This window comes from Psammomys obesus, unplaced genomic scaffold (genome assembly GCF_907164565.1).
Source record: "Psammomys obesus unplaced genomic scaffold, mPsaObe1.curated_primary_1811, whole genome shotgun sequence".
Lineage (NCBI taxonomy): Eukaryota > Metazoa > Chordata > Mammalia > Rodentia > Muridae > Psammomys > Psammomys obesus.
Window position 1 is genome coordinate 4,965,498 of NW_026596162.1, and position 22,529 is coordinate 4,988,026.

Sequence of the window (22,529 nt, forward strand, 5' to 3'; positions counted from 1 at the left end):
ATGTCACTATCATATGTCTAAACCAATAGCAGTGTCCTAATATTGTTAAGTATCTAGTGTTCAAATGTTCTCTATTGTTTCCGGCAATTCTTATAACAGTGTTGATTAAAGACCCAAACGGAATCACACGTTGTCCCTAGCTGATCCATCTCCCATATCTCTTTTACCATTTAGCAGTTTGTCAAAAGCTTTGTAACACTCTCTGCACGGGGTTCCTCACCTAGTTGCTTTTGCTGCGGCAGTCTGTAAACATTTAGCAGCTCTGGTGCCTGAAATTCCTACGAATTGGTCATTGATTGAGGAAGGCCGGTTCAACTCAAGTTTGCTGTTTGTGCCAAGTACTGTACTTTAGACACTCATCTATAAAGACTGTCCAAGCGGATGCAGTTCTACTGAGACTTTTTCGAGGCTGTTACGATGATGAAAATGGTGTAAAGCTTCTGTACCTCAAACTTTGAATTTGGATTTTCCCCTTCAGGTAGCAAGCTGAAACCTTCCCATCCCTATCCGCCCTGAGATCGCAGGGAAAAACAACTGACGTCCAAGTATGCCTTGTGGTCCATCTAGGGGGTTTTCCAGGTTAGGTTCATTAAACACCTGTGTGACTTCCAAGATTTTCACTTTACAGTGAGTTTACTGGAATGTCACCGCCACCACAAGGCAAGGAAGAGCTCCGCTGTGGCAATACTGAAACTGATTGAGCAGATTTAGGGGTGTGCCTCGTATTCAGGTCAGTAGGACTGAGGTGTAAGCCAAAGGGGGTTCTTTGCCTACAGTACTCAACATGGAAGTAAATTTGGAGAAGACTAGCTACATAAACTCATGAGTAAGCATGAGGTGGGAGTAAATGTTTAAATTTTGAGAATAAATTCATCAGGATCAGGAGGCATTGGAGCGTGGATTGGGATTTTAATATTTCCTGTGCCACAAACTCCCACATTCAGCTTAATTCAGGAGGGACATGAGGGCCATCACACAAAGACATAGACAGAATGTGAGGTACTTTGCTTCAAGGAAACTTTTTTTTTTTTTAAAGACAGAGTGCCAACTGCAAGATGTAACAGATTTGTGTGATAAGTGCAAATCCTGTTTCATCAAGTCATCTCATTGATCAATCTATTTAAATAGACTTGGTTCTTATATGGATTATTTTAAAACTAAAGAATGTCTTTTTGCTGCTGCGTAGAATACACGTATCTCATTCTTCTTCTTTATTTACTAGCTTTCTAAGTAATGTTTTGAACCCCTGGCCAAGTGTCCCTGATGACCATTGTGGCCACCAGGCACTCTCTGACTGGGGCAGCACTGCATTAATCAGTTGTGGCTCAGCTGCTGACACTGGCCTGCCTCCTCAGCCTCTACCATCAGTGCCCTAGACTCTCCAAGGTAGCCCCTGGAATTTTCTCAAAACTTTTTAATTTTGTTTGAGAATGTTTTTGCTGTTAGATTACACATCCCTTCAATTTTACTGTGTTCAGCCTACGTACCAAGTTTAAAATCACTCTTTTCTCTTAAAAGAACCTAGTTCTTGCAGTATACAATAGTTTGGATAGTCAAACACACACTAATGTGGTCCAGGCAATGCTTTCACAGCATTTTCAGTGGATAATGAAGGCAAAATGCACAGTGAAACCTTACTGATCTTTCCAAGCCTAATGCTCTTCTCCACATTTCCAGCTTCTCTAGTCTGATAGCATATCATCTTCCTACAGTGGAAAGTTTTTCAGTAATGATGACATAAACATGAATTGCTTTATTACATAATTCATGTAGAACACTGTCAAAATCACAAAGCCTGTACTACCTCGAGCGCCACACTTCACAAACAATGCAATGATATCTGGCTTGGACTCCTGCACCTTTGTCTATTGATTTCCTTTTTGGAAAACTACATGGATCGTTTTCTAGCACAACCACACACAAGTGTATACTTCCATATCTCTGTGTGGAAGTGAAGTAACTGATACCTCTTGGACGTGTTTCAAATATTACTTTGCTCAAGAGTATACAGATGTAAAGCAGTTAGTAATTGACCATGAAGAGCTTAGAAGAGTGCTCAGCAGTACAGTGAACTATGCTTTTGATGATCATTTCTCCTCTGCATTGTCTCTTTTTTTATGAACCTACAAAGCCTAATATCTTTATACAGAGTAGAGACCCTTGGTTTTGGTATCACACTGCTTGCATGTAACTGTGCATAGTGCCATTCCCTTTAACTGTGTGTTCAAGGGAAGATGGCTCTATCATCATACTTTCTATGAGTCAGTTTGTTTTCTCTATAAAACATTAATAAATATTAACACATCTCTGTGAGTTCTAATATGCCAAATTGTAAGACAGCAACCGACATGGTTATTATTCATAACAAAGTATTAATTCTTATTCTTAACACAGTCCCTTGTTCATGCATTGATTGTAGTTCCAATTCTTCAAAAGCTGTCATTTGTGGTAAGACTGGAATCCAAGGGGCAGTAGGCTAGACAGCATTTAGGACAGTGGAAGACACTGGCTATCCTCTCCCATTGGTTGACTTCTCTGACGTAATGGATCTCACAAAAACTTCAGCTGTTTTTTTATCTCTGAAAACTTGATTCAATTTAAACCAGTCTTAAGCTGCTATTTTCTGAAGGTAATTTCCCTGACTGTTAGTTATGATGATGAGGAAAAAAAGTTAATTTTAAAACAAGGTTTATTCTTTGCCTTCCCCACTACCACATCAGCAAATGTCTATTTGCTGAGAAGACCCAGAGTTGAGATGTGATCCCCTAAAATGACTTAATTCTTAGCCATCAATCCAGCCATTTGTTCAGCCCTTCTGTCATGAAGTACTGAGAATTGCTTTGGTTGGTGGAAGGAAAAGCAGCTTGGAGATCACCCATGCAGTACAAATGTGACAGTCTCCCCTCATGAGAGTTCATATTGATTGCCTATTTCCTGGCATTGGTGACCAACCCTCCCTTGCAGAAAAGGTGCCAAGTCAGGCATGAGCACAGCTTTGTTCTGCAGGAGGAGGTGGGACTGGAGAGTTGAAGTGGTCGTAGCCCTCTTGTCCAAGTTTCTTATTTAACAGAGGAGAAAGTTTCAGTTCAGACGGGGAAAAAGAGACTCGCCTTAAAAATCAAATCAGTGAAACTATAATGCGTCAGGCCATTTCTGCCTTTATTTTTATACTTTATTCTATCTTTCCAATTTCACAATAAAAATGAGTACTGTCATTTATTTATCTTTAGAAAATTACCTCTTTTTGACATTCAATATCCAAGGAAGGTATTTTTTTTCTAATCTACTCTTTTCTTCTTACAGCATATTCTGAGATATTGAAAAGGCTTTATTTTTGCAGATAAATCTATAAATTTGAAGAAGTACTGATTTAATCCCCAAAATATACTTTATGAAATTTTATAAATCAATTATAAAGATGCCAACGAAGAAGGGTAATTGGCAAAAAGATTATTAAGTGAGAAATAGGACAAAACTTTTTCCATAGACATTGAGCTACAATAGAAAATGATAGTCAAAAATCATGTGGTTTAAGCAGAAAATAATAAAGAAGTATATAGTAGATTGTAGTGGAGACATGATGATAATCAAAGAAATATTTTTTAAAAAATTAATTTGTGTTGGTATACAAATAAATGGGTTTATCTTTTATAATATTATATTTATATATTATCAAAATTTAATAACCTAAATGGTGATATATACTTACATGACTATCCAGCTATATTATTATATTACATTATAATATAATATTATATAATAATATAATATATTATATTATATTATAATCCATATTTCTCTTTTTTTTCTTTTGGTTTTTCAAGAAAAGGTTTCTCCATGTTGCCTTGCTTTTCTGGACTCACTTTGTGGACCAGGCTGGCCTCAAACTCATAACGATCTACCTGTGTCTGCCTCCCTGAGTGCTGGGATTAAAATCATGTGCCTCCATGCCCGGCTAAGGTGAATCTTTTTTTAATTTGTTTTTATTTTATCATCTATCTATCTATCTATCTATCTATCTATCTATCTATCTATCTATCATCTATCTATCTATCTATCTATCTCTCCATCTATCATCTATCTGTGGTTAAAAATTTAGAAACTCTAATTATATGATGAGCACACAAAAGAACAATTGATAATTTTAGCAATAAAAACAAAATAAAAATGATCTTGTGTGTATGTAAGAAAACTGCAACCACATGTGCAGTCTAAATTGTGCATGTGCCTGGCTTGGGCAGCACAGTAGAGCGGACCCTGGTGGCCGGGGTGCAGATGAGTAGCCCTAGGGGTGTTGTGTTTGGGATAGCTGACTCCGCCCCTTGCTGGCTGTGGCGATGGGTGAGCTAGCTGGGACAGTACTGGATTGCTCTCCCTGATGGTGTGGGTGCGGGGAAAGCTGGCAGCCCCACATGCTCATCTACCTCCCAGGCCCAGATCCAGGGCTTTGAGTTGGTCCATCTCAACATCTACTCCATCTATGATCTCCCGAAGAGCATGAAAGTGCTGGTCCCGAAGAGCCAACGCTGCAGACTCTGCATGTCACAGGGCGGCATCTCTGTGAGAACTGATGGTATAGCAGAAGCCAGAGGCTTCGGAACAGACCAATGACCCATTGCAACAGACACTTGCAAGTAAAGAAGTGTGGACAAAAGACTATACTGTGGGGCACGCTGCGGCATGCTGCAGCTTTCAGGACAAGATGTTTCTGTGTTTTTTTTATTTTTATTCTATCATATTTTATTTTATTTTTTGGGGGGTTACAAGGGCAGAAAGAGTATACGAAGGGATTGGGAGATGAGTGTGATTGGGGTGCACAATGTGAAATTCACAAAGAATCAATAAAGAGTTAATAAAAAAACATGAGTATGTATAAAGCAAGAGGAAAGGAAACCATCGGTGCAGACAGGAGAGGATGGTACTTTTTCATTTTTTGACTCTATATGCCTGTATAATCTTTTGAATATTTACCTTTGCAACTGTTATGAAGAATTCAGCTTTATATAAAGAAAAAAAATTCTGGTAGGATTTAGGTCCTGCTTCACAGGGTGAATTCCATTCCTGACAAAAGTTTTTGGGCCAAGAGACTTATAGCTAGACAGGTTGGAGGACTCAGGAGAAAACCTAACAGTGTTATTCTGCCAAATGGGCATTGTATTAAACTGACTCCTAATGACTTTTCATTACACCCATAGATCAGTGCATCTGTCAACCCTCATCAGAGAAGCTTCTATTTGTAGCAGATGATGATTAACACAGAGACTCACAATTGGCCAAGGTGCAGAAGCTACAGAAGAATTCTCAGCCCTAAATGGACCATATACACTTAACTCCACGTCTTCTCCTCGGTGCTCGGGAATCCTTGTGGAAGAGGGAGCAGAAGGACTGTAAGAGCCTGACACAGTGGGTGACTGATTGTAGAGAGCAGTGTCTTCAGATACAGTTGGATAGTTGCACATCTGAGCTCTCAATAATCATGCACAATACATGTGCAATCATAAAACAAGCTGACTCTCAGCACAGAGATGTGTGGTGGGCATAAAGTCCTACTCGTAGGTGAGAGGCTATTGGCACATACTAAGTTTCCTCTAAAAGTGTAGTCTCTGATAAGCTGACGTTTTTCCAGTGGAAGGCCACACATCTAAGCATATTTGGGCAGCAAAATTGGCTTTGATGGGCTAAAAATAGGACACAAAGTTGGACGGGTAGAGAAGAGGGGTGGATTTGGGAAGATTTGGGGAAGGGGGCTGGATCTTATTCTGACAGAACTAATGCAAATATATTTTTAAAGTTTAGGTCCAAAAGTGTCCCCTAATGAGTTGCACATTTTCTAGAAGATTATTTAGCAAATTGTGTCCCTTTGGTTTGTTTTAAAACCACATCATATTTTAAATTAAGTAAAGGGACTATTGTGTCTGCTCTGTAACACAGTAAGTGTTCTCTCTCCAAAAACCAGAATTATTCCCTCATCCCTCCAGTACTTAGGCTTGAGCATTTGTCCATCTGGTTTTCTTTAATTCTGCTTCTTTCCATTTATTCTTGAAATCTGGGTGCCCTGATGCTGATTAAGCATGTCGTCCTGACTTCTAAAATGTGGGGATTTTTCTGGACCCTGTTACATGCTTCTGCGTAAGCAAGTTTTCTACAGTTGAGATGAAGTCTGACGACTTCAAGTCCCCTGCTTCACGAATGACCTAGTATCTAAAGGTCAGTGATGTCTTTTTATATATTTATTTTTCCTGTCATGAAAGTTGAAGAAACTGGTCTTAGGAAGTAGATGCTAAATTAATGCTATTATTATAAACAACGGGAAAGATTTAGACGTAGAAGACTTCTTTGAATTCCTTCTAGGCATCAGTTCGTGCAACTCTCACAAAAAAATGAGGCCAATTTTCTCATGAAGAAACTATAGCCCAGGGAACTTGGAGACCCTGAGCTCTGAAGTGGAGAGCCTGAGCTCAGAAGTGGAGAGCCTGAGCTCAGAAGTGGAGAGCCTGAGCTCAGAAGTGGAGAGCCTGAGCTCAGAAGTGTTGACATCAGGATGGAATGAATCCAGGCTGTTTCCTTAATTTATTCTGTAAACACAGCCAAGGGTGCACGAAACAGTTTTGTATAGGTTTTCTCATTGCCGCCCATGAAAGGTGGATGTGTATTTTGCGGCTTTTGGTAACCTGGCTACAACTTGTTTCTTTTTCTCTATATTCTTTCCAGACTTTTGCCATGAATCTGTAGGATGACTAAATTTTGGTTTTCAATCTGATTACACCTAGAGAGAGCTGAGAAAGTTCCTGATGGGTTTGTCCTATAATTTGTAAGATTTTTTTTTGGATGGTCTAAACAGAAAATGATACATTCTATGGAAAAAATATATCTCTTGTTCAGCTGCTTTGATCTTCTTTTGGCCCTGCACTGGTAAGCATGGCGCAGTTACAGGAAACTTTCCTTCTCGTTCACTCCCCAGTCTAGCATTTCACATCAATAAGAAGATATTTTCACCATTTTTGCATTCAAGTTGGGACTGTTGTTGTTTATCTAGACTGTAAATGTTACCAGTGGTAGGGAATGCCATTTGGACACTGATAACCCTATCATCATCATCATCATCATCATCATCATCATCATTATTATTATTATTGCCGAGCCTGGTGCTGCAGAGTCCATACTAACTGGCCACTTGTTACTGATTTGATGCCTTTGGGTGATGATGAGTGGAGGAGTGTCTGCTGAGCAAGGCCATGTTTAGTGGAGCAACATTCCAAAGGCTGGATGTGGAGATATCCCAACCTAATGGTTATGATTGAATTTTACTGCTTGTACAAGTCCTTTTTTTTTTTTTTTTTGGATCTACAATGCAAAATGAGCTCATTTTGTCAGTCACCATTCCAAACAAAAGTACTAAAAAAATTAGACAAAAACATAGCGTTTGAAATGGCTTAGTTCTAATGATCTCCATAATCGATGTAGAGAAAAAAGAAAAATTATGAGTTTCAGTGCTTTGTGCTGGAAGAACATGGAACATATTCCAACTGTTGAGATTATATAAGCCACCATGCTCCTCCTTTTGGTAACCTTGGGCAATGTCTTTCAAAAGCCATTCCTACCATCTGCTCAAGGTTTTGTTTGGTGTCTCATATCAAACCTCTTCCTTGTTTTTCAAAGCAGTCTTACAGGCTGCACATATATTTCCATTTAATAGCTGAAGAAACCAAGGCTTAGAGAGTTTGGCATAGTAAACCAGCTAGATGCAGCAAAACTGAGTCTTCAACAGGGTTATGTCAAGGTCAGGTCTTGTTTCATATTATCCTACCCATTTTTCATTCCCTAGCAATATAATTTTGAAAAAAAAAAGTTGAAATAGAAACAAAGTGGTGAATATTGTGGGGTGATTTACTTTTTAATTGTATAAAAATTGCTATTTTTCTATTAATTTTTAATTAGACTACAAAGAATAGGTTTTGTTCCACCTCTCCTACCTGCCTCTTTTCTTTCTCAAAATAGTCCACTCTGCATTTTTGTTATATATGTGTGTATGTGTGTGAGATAAAAAACATGATACATGATATTTTGTATTTCTTTATGACATGTTTCTATTGTCTTCTTTATCCCCTACCTTTAGACTTCTTCTTACCTCATAGCCCTATTCTCCTTCAGTCTCTTGAATCTCTGTCTATTTGTATGTACATTTCATAAAGTATTAAACTTAGATTACCCAGGTGAGATAAAATAGGGTATTTGATTCTTGAGTTAGCTAGTAAATCCTAAAGTTTGAAAAAGCCCCTTTGTCTTAGTCAGTGTTCTATTGCTGTGAAGAGAGACCATGACCAATGCAACTCTTCCACAGGAAAACATTTAATTTGGACCGGCTTACTGTTTCAGAGGTTTAGTTCATTGTCATCATGGTGGGACACATGGTCCACTCAGGCACACATGGTGCTGGAGATATAGCTTAGTAGTCCATGTCCACATTTTCAGGCAGCAGGAAGAGAGAGAGAGAGAGAAAGAGACAGAGCAACTGAGCCTGGCTAAGGCTTTTGAAAACCTCAAAGCCTATGTCCAGTGTCCAGTGACACACTTCCTCCAAGAAGGCCACATTTCCTAATCCTTTCAAGTAGTGCTACGCTCTGGTGACCAAGCATCCTGATTTATGAGCCTCTTGGGACATTCTCATTCAAACCACCATACCATTCTTCTGGTTCAGCCTATAATGATTCATTCCACTGTTTATATGCTTTTGTATATACTTTTATATACTTCTTCTTTTGTGGAAGAAATCTCTTGTGTTGGAATGAAAGTATCACTTGTCAATAAAAACCTAATGGCCTATAGCTGAGGAAAGAAATAAGAGGTGGGATATCCAGCAGGCAGAAAGGATTCTAGTGCCAGGCAGGAAGAGTCACCCAGGAAGACATGAAAGAGGACAGATGCATGATACCTGAGCAGAGGTAACTAACCATGCAGCAGAATGTAGATTAGAATAAATGGCTTATTCTAAGTCATGAGCTAGTCAGAAAGGAGCCTAGTTATATGGCCTGGATATTTGTAAATATATTTTGAGTCTCATGAGCCTTTATTCTGGAAGTGTAGGGCCGGGAAGCAAAACTCCTACAATAAATTTTATTACTTAAGTTGCCGAGAAATTAAAGTTCTGTTTATGAACTGTGTTGTTGTGCAGTTTGCTACTTCCGTTCCTACGTGCACGTGGAGGTGGTCTCAGCACTCTAAACATTTTGCATGTGGCTGACTGCTGGTGTTTTAAGGAATCCTGACTTCAAGATCTGTGCCTCCAGGTACTTCTCAAAAACTGTGAATATAGAGTTGTATTAGTGATAGACAAACCTGATACAGGCAGATCAGGGATTTTTCTATTGGATCTTTTTCTTTGCATTTTATCTAAAAATTTGAAAATGAATATGGATGGGATTTCCAATTTTTTAAAAGATTTATTTATTTTTTTTTATACAGTATCCTACCAGCATGTGAACCTTCATTCCAGAAGAAGGCACCAGATTACATTATAGATGGTTGTGAGCCACCACGTGATTGCCGGGAATTGAACTCAGGATCTTTAGAAGAACAGACAGTGCTCTTAACCTCTGAGCCATCTCTTCAGTCCACAAATATATATTAAAGTGTATTAGTCCCAGTTTTTTATATGGAAACTTTAAGTGAATAAAGATTATTGTTTAAAAAGCTTTAAAAATATTATTTAAACTTTTAGTATGAGGAGAGTGCGTTACAGCCCGAATCTCATTTGAAAACTGATGCACTTCATCTGAAAATACTCAGGGAAAAGAGAAAGGATTATTTCCATTCATAGGGCTTAAAGATCAAACTTCGTAGAGAAATTTTTGAGTGGCTAACACCAAAAATGTTACAACAAGGTAGGCATTATGGCACATTCAGAATGCTATGGCAGGCAGGCAGACGATGAGGTTAAAGCCAGCAATGTTCTGGAACATTCAGAAGATTTGAAGGAGGAGACTTTTTGAGTTCAAGGCCAGATTGAGCTGTGTGGAATAGGGAGGAGGATGGTGAGTTCAAGACTAGTTTGAGTTAAACAGTGAAATCGTCAAAATACCAAAGGTTAAGAAAAGAAAGAGTGAATCATGTCAAAGGAGTAAGAGATGGATTTGAGCTGACATCTGTTGCACCATCAGCTAAAGGATTCGAATCACTTCAGTGCAAAGCATCCTCGAATTTTGTTTTCTTTTAACCAATATAAACTGATACAATCTTAATCATCTTATCTGAGAAACCTGTTTTATAGTAAAAAAAAAATGTGCTAGAGGTTGGTGGCATAAGCAGTGTAACTCTCTGTGACTTACCCAGTGACACAGGCATAGCTGGTTCCTCAGGGTTGTTCTCATTGAGTCTATGGAAGATACTCACCTTCATTGTGCCTTGACCCTCCATTTCCTACACACTCTCTTCACCAAACCACTGGGATTCCGAACCCTGGGTAGCAGGATAGCGTGAGAGTCAGAGAGTTAGATGTTAGAATGTTGAAGACCCATAAGGCTTGGTCCCCAATGTCTTGTTACTGAGAGGGGGCTGAGTGGGTGGCCAAGTGGGAAGAGGTTAGGTCACCAGGTGCATGCATTTGAAGGGGATATTGGAATCCTGCCCTTACCCGATCAGATCACTCAATATTTTGCTTCCTGCCTATGAGGTAAGTGGTTTTGTGTCTTTATATTGTCTGCATGGCTGCCATATACTATCCCACCATGGATCTAAAATAATAAGTATATCCAATCACAGACAAGGACCACTGAACCGGCCAGGCAAAGTAAACCATTTGTCTTTATAGATAAACTATATCAAATGTTAATCATAGTGACAGAAAGCTGGCTAACACATAAGTGACCCTGACTCTTAGTTTCAAATTAGAAAAATCATAAAATTTCTCTTTCAAGTTAATCTGACATGACTGGATGTCTCTCACCAGAGAATAATTGGCTCTCATTTTTATACAAACAAGAAATGGTTTTTAATGGACCAGACATACCAAAAACTATACATCAAGTTCCCATTGTGCTTTTGCTGTATGTATATTCTGTAATGCAAGGTGGACCATTTCATGCCTCTGATTTTCTGCTAACAATAGGCAGAAAAAATGTCATTTAAAGAGGTAAATTGAAACTCTTGTCTGGTTTGAAATACTGAATTAGGGGAAGAATATTTTAGCTATGTGCTAAACTAGGAAGGTGATCAAATAATATTGAAGAAAAATCACCCTCCCCCCAAAAAAACCCTTTAGACTACAGTAAAATCAAAATGACAGATCATTTCTCACATGCGTGGACATAATTTCTCTAAGCCCCCAGCCTGCAAAAAAGTATATAAACTTCCTATAATTATAATAGATAGCTGTAAAATCAATTTGTTCAAGAGCCTCTCAGCTTTATTGTTTAGACTTGCTGGGATATTTTGCTTATACATAGATTTTATATGGAAATTATTTCAAATCGTAAGACAGACCCTTTTCAGGCTGGTATGGATACTAGGCTCTGGGTTACGGGACTTCCACAGGCATTTATTTGTCCTCCCACCAGATGGGTAATCGGTTTTAGAAGTGCTCAAACAGCACATGGGTTCAGTGTAGACTAGGAAGATTTGACCCCCAGACACAATGTTATTATTTTTATTTTTAATAAGAGAAAGTGAAAAAAAGGCAGGATTAAGTGCAGTTGTTACAGACAAGGCCGAGGGAGGCTTACTCATCATAGAAAGAACCCAAACTCATTAAAGAAGGTGAGTATTACCTCTGACTTGCAGAATGTGGATTGTTTTAAATTAAGGTTCTTAACGAGGCATTTCATTGTGTGTCTTTAGCCGAGGAAGTTTGGGAGACAGCCTTGCTTCTGAACTCGATGCAAATGAAGAGCTCTATATCCAGGCATTTGCTGGAAAAGAATATTTGCGGAGTGACTCAATCAGGAATATTAAATGCACAGATGCACGTGAAACTTCAGAAGAGAATGTTGGTGCGTGGAAAGGCTTCCAAGCACTGTGCTCATAAGCAGAAAATTTAAACTTTGCCTTAACCCAACAACATGAGTGATCGTGTCAGACAAATGACAAGTGCCCAGTCCTCGTCCTTATTCAAATGAGTTTGAATAAGGAGTTTTCAGAGAGCATCATAAACAAATTCTCTGCTTTCCCCGTTGATTTTATTACTGTTGATTTCTTTGCTGTTGCTCAACAGATCTCTCTCTGCTCTACACACTGAATTGTTTATAGGATGTGAGGCAAGTCTCATTTTCTTTGAGACTTAACCCTTTATACTCCCACAAGATGAGAGGTTTTCTGGACCACCAAAACCTCTTTATGTCCATCCTTAAGCAGAGCTTGCCTAAATATAATATACATTGATATCCACCTCTTATGATACTCATATTCACAAATGTGTATATTTTGAGCAAACTAAATTGCTTCTCACTGAGCACATTGATTTTAAAAAGATCTATTTTGTGGCTCTTCTTTCCTACATTTAAAAATATCTCACCAAACCACAATGCTATTACAAGAAACGAAACGGGGCTGTTGCTCAAATCTAAAGTTTGCATTCAAACTCTTTCTCCAAGCATATAGCTAAATTCTGGAAAACCTAGAGCCCATCAGCCTGATTTCCCCTGGGATTTTTACCTGTTCCATCTAAGAGTAAGTGATGGTATAGCAATTTCCTAGCCTCATTTTCTCTATCTATCAGAAAAGCAGCAGTGTCTACCAAGTACCCAGGAGACACGCCAAGTCCAAGATGGAATCTTTGATCTGTATCTACCATGGAGAGAAGAGTCTAAATCTTTCTAAACTTTAGCCGATGATAACATTTGCATGGGACCCATAATATTACTAACGGGTTAAAATCCATTTCCAGTTAAATTACAAAGTCCTATTGTTACTCACAGGAATATCACCACGGGACTTTCAAGGCTGGTTTGTGTCCTTGGTAAGGCTCCAAACCATCTTTAAGGTCAAATAGTCTGTGACACGAACCATTACGTAAGTACTTTGTGCGGCCCGGCTTCCATTGGTTTCCATCATGATGTCATGCTTCAGATATATGTTTAGCCTGATTTAAAAATAAATACATCATTTTCTGAATCTGTTATGCACTGTCTTTCCGATCCTGACAATTTCCCCCGACCTTTGCATTATTTACATTTTATATGGGCGACATCTTATCATTGGCCCTGACACAGTTTATCCTGTACATTTCCCCATAATTAAAATTAAGAAAAAAAAATGTATCTGTGGAAAGCACTAGATTATTAATTTGCCTAGCTGTGGTACAAATCCACTATACATTTGTATAAGAAAACATCATGGTATATACCTAAGTGTCCATAAAGCATGGTAAATTAAAACATTAAAAAGAAAATTGAAATTCAGAATGTGACTTTAACATTAATTTTTTTTGCAGGTTATGCATACAGTGTATTTGATCGCTGTAAACATTATCTGTCCTCTACATCCTTCAACCCCTATTCTTAGGCCCCACCTTCTAAGTCCTCATCTCACATCTGAGTCCTTTTCTTTTATTTCGAGGCTCACTGATCTTAATAAGGATCAGCTGAAGACTGTTGCGCTCCTCAGTGGGTCCACAGTGGAGGACAATGAGTGCCCCCTCCCAGAGCACAGGAGTAGCCAGTAGTTCCACAGCAAAGGTGCCCAGTGGTCCCTCATGATCAAGTGAGTGACTGTTGACAGGCCCAGCCTTGAGTGTGCCCATTGTCTTCAGCCATGGCTGATCTGGGATCATGGCTTCATTAGCTGTGGTATGCACAGAAGACAGCATTTCACAGCTCTTCTCCCTCTCTTCTTCCTCTTACATTCTTTCCACTCTTATTCCCCCACCACCACCACCTGGCTCCCAAAGATTTAGAGGGAGTGGTACAAATTTCCTGTTTACAGATTAACATTCAGTGATAACTTATTTTCAGCATCTTGAGCAAAAGTGTGCCTCTGCCCTCACCACCATTCTTTGCAGAGAAACGTTTCTGGCTATGGATGGGAGTAGTGTTTATCTATGGGTATAAACATAAATATTTGTACTTCAGTGTCTTAGTGGTAGCAATACAGCCTGGGATGAGGTGAAATGTCAAAGTAGCTTTAATTTGCACTTCCCTGGTGGCTAATGAAGACAAATACTTTAAAATATTTATCGGCCCTTTGTATTCATTCTTTTGGGAATTCTCCGTTCATTTCCATGGCTTCATTATTTTTTTTAAGTCAAGTTGTGTCACAATTCCAAGTTGTGCAGTCTAGATATTAACATCAGTTAGAGGTGGGCAAAGATTTTTCTTTTATTCTGTAGGCTACTTCTTCACTCGGTTCTTTTCCCTTGCAGGGCAGAAGCATGTTGATTTGATAGGATCCCATTTGGCAATCATTGGTCGTGTCTTTCTTTCTTTCTTTCTTTCTTTCTTTCTTTCTTTCTTTCTTTCTTTCTTTCTTTCTTTCTTTCGCTAAATTATTTTCAGAAAGTCCTTGCCTATAGTTACATGGCGATGTATATTCACTACTTTTCCTTTAGGAGCTTGAGAATTTATGTTGGGATACTTAATCCATTCAGGAGTTAAGGGCATTGCAGAGAGAGAGATAATTGCATATAATTGCATTCTTTACTTCTTGACATCCTGATTTCCCAGAACAATTTGTTGAAAGGTTTTCTTTTCTCTATTTGTATGTATGTCATTTTTATACATAAAAATCAGGTAGCTGTAGTTGCTCGGACTAATATCTTGGTCCTTTATTTTGTTCTGTTGTTTGTACTTCTATGCTTTAGTGTCCCTTTAAATTTGCTATGGCGATATAGCTCCATTGAATTCTTTTATCTAGGATTGTTTTGGCTGTTCTTAATCTTTTTGTGTTTCCACATATATTTTAAGATTATTTTCAAAATCTTTAAAGAATGGCCCTGGGAATTTTGATTGGGATTACATTGAATTTTTAGGTTGTTTTTGATATGATTTCCAATTTCACAGTATCATTTTTTTTCCTGCTCCATTAGCAAGGGAGCCTTTTTATCTTTTAGTGTTTTCTTTAATTCCTTTCCTCAGTGTCTTAAAGATGTGTCCTTTTCCTGATAAGGGTTATTCCTGTATATTTTATTAATTTTTGATTAGATATTGCTAATTGGGTCATTTTCTTTCTCACTGTGCTTGTCATTGGTATATAAAAAACTACTGTGTGTGTGTATCTTGTCACTTTGCTGAAAATGTTTATCTGATCCAAGATTTGCTGTTGTTTATGCTGCTGCTGCTGTCTTTAGTATCTCCTATGTATATAATTGAATCGTTTGCTAGCAGAAATACTTTGAATTTCTCTGTTCCTATTTGTATGCCCTTATTTCCTTTTCTTGTTCTTTGATTCACCTACCACCTCAAACACTATATTAAATAGGAGTGAACAGTCCTATCTTATTCCTAACCTTAGGGAGAATTCTTAATGATTTTCTTCATTTACCATTATGTTAGCTATAGGTTTGACATAAACCTTTATTGTGCTGAGTTTTGCTGCCTCTGTCCTTAGCCTTTCCCTGACTCTTATCATGAAGGTATGTTGGATTTTGTCAAAAACATGTCTGTATCTATTGAGAAGATCAAATGATTTCTGTCTTTGAATTCATTTATTGGTTTAGGTCTCTTGAACAATCCTTACATCTTTGGAATGAGACCAACTTGATCATAATTTTCTTTATAATACAATTTTGACTTTTTAAGTATTTCATTGAGAATTTTGCCCCATCTGAATCAGGGAGATCAACCTAAATTTTCATTTTTAGTTGTATCTTCACCTGTTTTCTGTATCTAAATAATATTAACTTCCTAAAAGAGTTTTATGATTGTTCTTTGAATCTGTTTGTCCTGGGATTTGGGGGGTTGAAGAGTTTTGGTTTTTTCTGTCCTTCCTTCCATTTTTTTTTAACAGGGTGTCTCCACACTCTACACAGTCCTGGCTGGCCTGGAACACTATCTATACCAAACTAGCCATGAACTCACAGAGATCTGCCTGCCTCTTCCCCTGGAATGATGAGATTAAAAGCATATGCTACCACTCCCAATTGGAACAGCTTTTTATTAGTGCTTCAAACCAATTCATTAATGGTTAGAGAGCTGTTTAGATTACTTATTTTGTCTTGGTCTAAGTTTGATAGATTATATACATCTAGAAATCTACCCATTTCTTTTGTATACTTTCAATATTGGTATCTGTTATAATCTCTTCTGCCTCGATTCTGATTTTACTAATTTATGTCATTCTTTTGGTCAATTTATCAAAGGTATGTCAGTCTTGTTTATCTTTCCAAAGAACCAATTATTCATTTGATTCTTTGTTTTTATTTCTATTTCATTAATTTCTGCTCTGATCTTATTTATCCTCTTGTACTGCTTTAATTTGGTTTCTTCTTGTTTATTGAAGGCCTTAATGTAAAATATTAACTTATTTGAGTTCTCTGTGATACTTTTTAAGGTAGGCACTTAGAGACATTGGCTTATTTCTTCAGACTTCTTTTATTTCTATCTCTAACCATAAATTTTATATGGTGTAGCTACATTTTCATTCTAGCAATTTTTACTTTTTCTTTTTTGCTTCTTTAATGATTCGATTATCATTAATAATCTGTTGTTCAGTCTTCCTGATTATTCATATTTTCTGTAGTTTCTCTAGTAAGGGTTTAATAGATTAGTCAGAATTCATTAGATTGGCTTACACAATATGGTCTGAATAGTCCAATTATGGCTGTCTCCCACTGGAGAAACCAAGAACTTAGTAGTTCTTGAGTAGTTCTTAGTAGTTCTAGGTTCATGAACTGGCTGCTTCAGTAGACCTTGTTGGCAATGAAAGCTTGGAGGTTTCCTGAAGAGCTGCTGGTCCTCAGACCATGCTATTAGCCAAAAGAAGCTTGGTTCTGACTTCAGTGAAGGAACATAGCAACAGCAGCAGAGACAGCCACAGAGCAGATGAACTAGCCACTAAGACTGAAGCCAAGAAGGCATAAGAAACATTTCCGCCTTCCACCTCCTTTTATCAGGGCTGTCACCAGCAGACATCACCCACATTCAGATTATGTCTTCCCACTTCAAATAACTCACTGAGTAAATCTCTCACAAGTGTGGTCCAGTTAACCGTCACAAGTTCACTCTTTGTCATCGTGACAGTCAATTGCATCTCTTTGCCATTTTTTTTTTTAACAGATCTTGCCTTGGGTTTATTTGTAAAATCAGCATAGGAGAGTGGTCATCTGTAAATAGTGTGTAGGTGGGTGTGTCACACCAATCCATAGTCTTCACGTTGACAGAAGCCTTTCCTATGGAGCCTTCACAGGGGCCCAGGCACCTTTAGGAGCCTGAGCTGGGGCTGCTGCCTCTGCCATCGTTTGAACCTTGGGCTTTGTTTGGCAAAGCCTACTACCCTTGGCCATGTAGCTTCGAATCTGCTTCTCAAGCTTGGGGTGAGAAATGAAAACCAGATGGCTGAGTTTGCTCCTGGGGCCTTTTGGCATCTTGGGCTTAATGGCCACAGGCTTCACCAGGGCACTGATGGCCTCTGCTCCCGCATTCATTGTCTTTGCGTTGTTTGCCTCCATCTTCTTCAGGCCTTTCTTGTGCTTCTTGGCAAAGCGCATGTTGTTCAGGAACTTGGGGTCCACCCCCTTAAGAGATTTGTATGTTTGTGAGTAGGGTTTCTTGATGCCATTTCTATGCCATTTGTGGGACTTGTTGTGTGTGGTGTGGTTCTTAGACCTGGAGAGACTCTGTCATTCTTAATATCTAAATGAAAACAATAATATTAACAAGGTAATAATTCAACTTAATATGATATAACTGCCCTATGTACAACTGCAAATACATTATATTATTATTATCATTATTATTATATTTTTAAAATTTTATTCTTAGTGAATAGGTGACAAATTCCCTCAAGGAATGCTTATTCTTTTAGCGTTCCATAACTTAAATGTGGTAACAGAGATTTATATGACTTAACTACTGATATTATTTCATTTGATGAAATCGTACCTTATAAAGACACAGAGGAAAGGAGACACAGATTTCTGCTTAATGCATGGGCACTATGCATGGTTATAATGCATATAACCATAGGCATTCCTAACAAAATAAGACAAACACACTCATGGAAATAAAAATCTTCATTCCTGTAACAGGGAGTGTGGCCTTAGATGAATTCATAACTATCTTCCTATCTACTGCCCGTTTTTTAGGCGGAGGGTTGTGATGGCTTGAACTTTTAACTTAACACAATCTAGAATCACCTAAAAGGTAGTTTCAATAAGGGTTTTGACACCGTTCTATTGACAGGTGGGTGCATCTGTATGGAACTGTTTTGATTATGCTAATTAAAGTGGGAAGAACCTGCCTCGAAAAGTGTGTGACGAATTCCCAGGGTTCAGATCCTAGACTATGTAGACAAGGAAGAAAGTGAATTGAACACAATTCTACATGCATCCATTTTCTCTCTATGCTCTCAGCTGCATGCATGACTAGCTGCTTCAAATTACTGCTGCCTTGATTTCCCCGTATTGATTGACTGTAACTTGGAACTGTGGACTAAACTAAACTTTTATCTCTTTAGTTGACTTTGTCAAGGTATTTCATTACATCAACAGGAAAAGAGTAATAAGACAATGTTTCACATCTGACATTTATGGAAAAGGTTTTATGTTATTATCATGATCAATTTTAAGAGATTTTTGTTAGCTTAATGTTTGCTGCTTTAATCAGCTCTTAGATTTGTGTGGTTTGTAGAAACTACTAAGTACAGAGAAAGCATTCTCAGATGTATATTCTCTAGACTGTTCCTTTTAGCTACACATTAATCATTCATCAAATTACAACATTCAAAACCTGACAAATCTTATCAGGTTTCCTTATTCTCCACATTTTTATTCCTATGTAAATCACATGTGTTAAGCTTTTGTGAGATATTTTCTTCATTTGGAAGTTGAAAGGATCAAAAATATCATTATTATATTTTAGAAAACTAGAGAAGATTCTTTTGAAGATGTCCATTTGTAGTGTATGGTTCCAGATGATCACTCACTGCGAACATTTTCATTTAATGGATGAGAAGGCAGGTATTCTGAAGTGTGGAAGTTCAATCCAAAAGGAGTATCTGATTATCAGCACTTGGAATAAAAGAAGAAAAGAATGTGACCTGAATTTCATGACTCTTCACCTTCTGATTTCTTCCAATAAAATAAGTCCAGCTTTGTGGGAAAAAAAAAAAAGCCAATGTCATTTGCTAAAACTCAGTGTGTGTTTTCAAAACAAAGTATCCTTTAGTTACCACAGTTAACAGGAAAAAGCCATTGCTGTCAAGGTTTTTGAAGAGATTTGAACTGTTGGGAGGCGTTTGGGCATTTAAAATTTAAAGATAGTCTGAAAAATGTTATTCTGTCTTTTCCTTATTCCCCTATGTTGCCACCGTTTGGTGAAATCTGCCCTTCCCAACATGGACACTACTGCATGGACAGCTCTGAGCAAAGACAGGCAAAGGTAGTGCCCACCTGATCACGGCCTTTCATGACCCTGTATCCATGTACATCACAGCCCTCCACAGAACTTTCCCTCCGTGTCGTCCCTTTCATTATCTTGAAAACCAAATGAAATTTTTTTCTTGATATTGCTATTGCATGGATGCAATGAGCTTTTCTGCCACATTAAAAAAGTCTCATAACTCATTTATTTACTTACTCATTCATATTCATTCTTATATTCAATAATTTTAAATATGTATATTAGACAATTGATATGTTGCTGGAATATTAGAGAGGCATCTGTTAATATCTCTGACCCTGCCTTCAAGATACACAGCATGAATGTTCTTCCTTTATTTCTTTCCACACTGACTATTTTCCTTGTTTATTTAATTTTTTCATAGACAAAATAATTTTTCTTGTTTAAATGCCCCATATGTAACATATGGACAGATTTTACAACAAATTTTTAGTCATAATCTTGCAATCTTAATTACAGTCTCTTTGCCTCTCCTATTAGAATGTTTATTGATTGATTGATTGATTGATTTGTTTGTTTGTGTGTTTGTTTCATGCTTTAGAATCTCCTTCCTAAATATTAATAGACCCCGGGAACTCTGGGTAAGAAGTTGGAGATTAGGTGACTGAGGAACTTTGACTTCTTCTTTGGTGAGGTAGCCCTCGTCTGTGGGAGCAGAATGAGGCTCCTGTGGAGTAAGAACACAGCCTGGGTCATAGGATTCTGAGCGCCAATAGAGTGGCGGGTGAAAATGAGAGGTGAAAGAGCATTTAGCACAGAGCATGGAAGCCTTGTTAGGCTATGTGCTTGGCACATGCAAGTCTGAAATATTCGACTGAGCTTCAGATGATCCTTTAGGCATATGTTTATCCTGAGCTCTTTTGGAGCCAAGCGCAGCAGCCCTTGCAACCATTTGGTTAGCCAATTCCCTTGTTTTCTGGGCCAACACCCATTCGCCTTCTGACCCAGCCATTTGACCTTTGCTGCACCTTCAGAATTCTTTATATACTTTTATTTAGTTATTCACTTTAATCTCAGACTTAGCCCCCTCCCTCCTCTCCCAGTTTTTCCTCTTTATCCGTCCCTCATCCCCCTTCTCCTGCCCCTCAGAAAAGGAAAGCCTTTTACAAACCCACCCCAGCACATCTATCTAGTCTCATGTGGACTGTGTTTCCTCTTTCAAGGTGTCCTAGCAAGGCAGCCCTGCCAGGGGAAAGTGATCAAAAAGCATGCAACAGAGACCATGTCTGTAAAAGCCCCCATCCTCTTTTAGGAGACCCGATGGAAGCTGCTACCCATTAGATACAGCTGTGTGAGAGGGCCTAAGTCTAGTCCATGCATGGTCCTTGGTTGGTGCTTCAGTCTCTGCAAGTGCCTCTGAGCCCAGATTAGTTGAGACTGTTGCTCTTCTTGTGAAGATCAGGTCACTTCCGGGTCCTTCTATCCTTTCCCCCACTCTTCTATAAGGATCCCTATGCAGTTTCATAATTCCTAACAAACGGATGCAATTGACAACTGTCCCTGCAGTCGTTTTAAAGAGCCATCATCATGAAAAACCCCGCAGTGCATTTTCTAGACTGCACCTCCTTGATTGCAATCCTAAAACCACTCAGAAAGAAGCTATTCTTTCTTTGGGTTGATTTTTATCTTTGTTGACAAGAGTTTTTAATTTAGACCCTCTGCCTCAGATTCCTTTTTTGGTTTGCCATTTTCTTGGTATTTCTAGGTGCTTCACGCTCAACTGGGACTGAGCTCAGGGATGCCCTGCTTCATAATTCCACAGCTGAGTTCAAACAATGACCTGTTTCTCAGACCACCTTTTATTCTTGGCTTTATATGATGTCCTCTTGCTCTGTTTTATGAGATGTTCTGAAATTGTTTGGTAAAGATCAGCTTACTTCCTGTTTGGCCTTTACTGAGTGAAGGAGCCAAACTCTTCAATTTGTTGTCACATCTCTATCAGCTTCTTCTCTTCCTGAGTGCTCTTTCATCTTCTATCACGGTTTCCCCAATGTTTTTAAGTGTGTGGTGTTTGCCTTTTTAATCTTTCTTTAATCTCTTTCTTTTGAATACAGTTTTGGGAGACAGCAAAGATGCCTATCTGCATTTAGCTGTCTGTGATTAACGGAATGCCTCCAATTTTCCTTTCTCAAAGGTCAAAAACAGCTTGCATGTTAATCCTCAATTTTCCCAAGACTCTTAGCATTGCAACTTACATTTGAGTTGTGTAGTGCTAAATATTTCTTATTCTTCCCTTTGTCTATTCTTTCTTACTGATCTTTTGATGTCTACTCCTTAATATGGAAGTTTGCAAAGGCCCTGTTTATATCCTTCTCACTTCTAAGTACCAAATTAGGTAGCACATGTCCATCATTATTGCAGAAAATAACATAAGACATAAACTCAATTACTAGCCCTTGCAAATGACCTTCCTGAGTTTTCACTTCTCCTTATGATACTTACTGAGCCAGGCTGTGTTATGTGTGCAGTCAGAATCTGACTTTAAGTTGCTCTTGTTCATAAAATGTAGAGCCATATCTAATATATGTGTATATTAAAATGATGATTGTTCAATGGATGTTTGTAGAGGCAGGCTTCCTGCCTCCCTAGTAATAGGCCATCAGGATATCTTTGTCTAGTTCCAGAAAGCAAAAATCTAGTAAATAGCAATACATAATATCTGTTCAAACAAATAAGTTCTGTAAGAGGAAAGGCTTATGAGAATATCTAAAATTTCTGCAAAGTGAAGATTATTCTTAAAGTCAAGTTCATAGCTACTCATGCCACATGATAACCAGGCTGCCACAGTTCTGGTGACAGTTCTATGAAGATGATGTGGTTGGGTTTCTCCAATGGCTCTCATACCAATGTGTGGCAATACATGTTAATCTCAAAGATGATCATGTTGACACTGGCTAGGTCATTTTACAATTTTTCTGTCAAACCATTCCTGTAAATATTGCATTCACAGTGTTACTTTTCTGAGCAATATCCAATTATAAATGA

The 22,529-nt window shown here is 38.2% G+C and overlaps 1 protein-coding gene across 1 annotated transcript; it reads right to left on the reverse strand.

The window, feature by feature from the left end:
- Nucleotides 1–17,314: 17,314 nt before the first annotated feature.
- Nucleotides 17,315–22,427, reverse strand: LOC129667445 (60S ribosomal protein L29-like). Its single transcript, XM_055595095.1, has 2 exons — nucleotides 22,389–22,427; nucleotides 17,315–17,761 (listed from the first exon to the last, which is right to left on the reverse strand). The coding sequence occupies exons 1-2, from the start codon at nucleotides 22,425–22,427 to the stop codon at nucleotides 17,315–17,317; spliced, it is 486 nt and encodes a 161-aa protein (XP_055451070.1).
- Nucleotides 22,428–22,529: the final 102 nt, after the last annotated feature.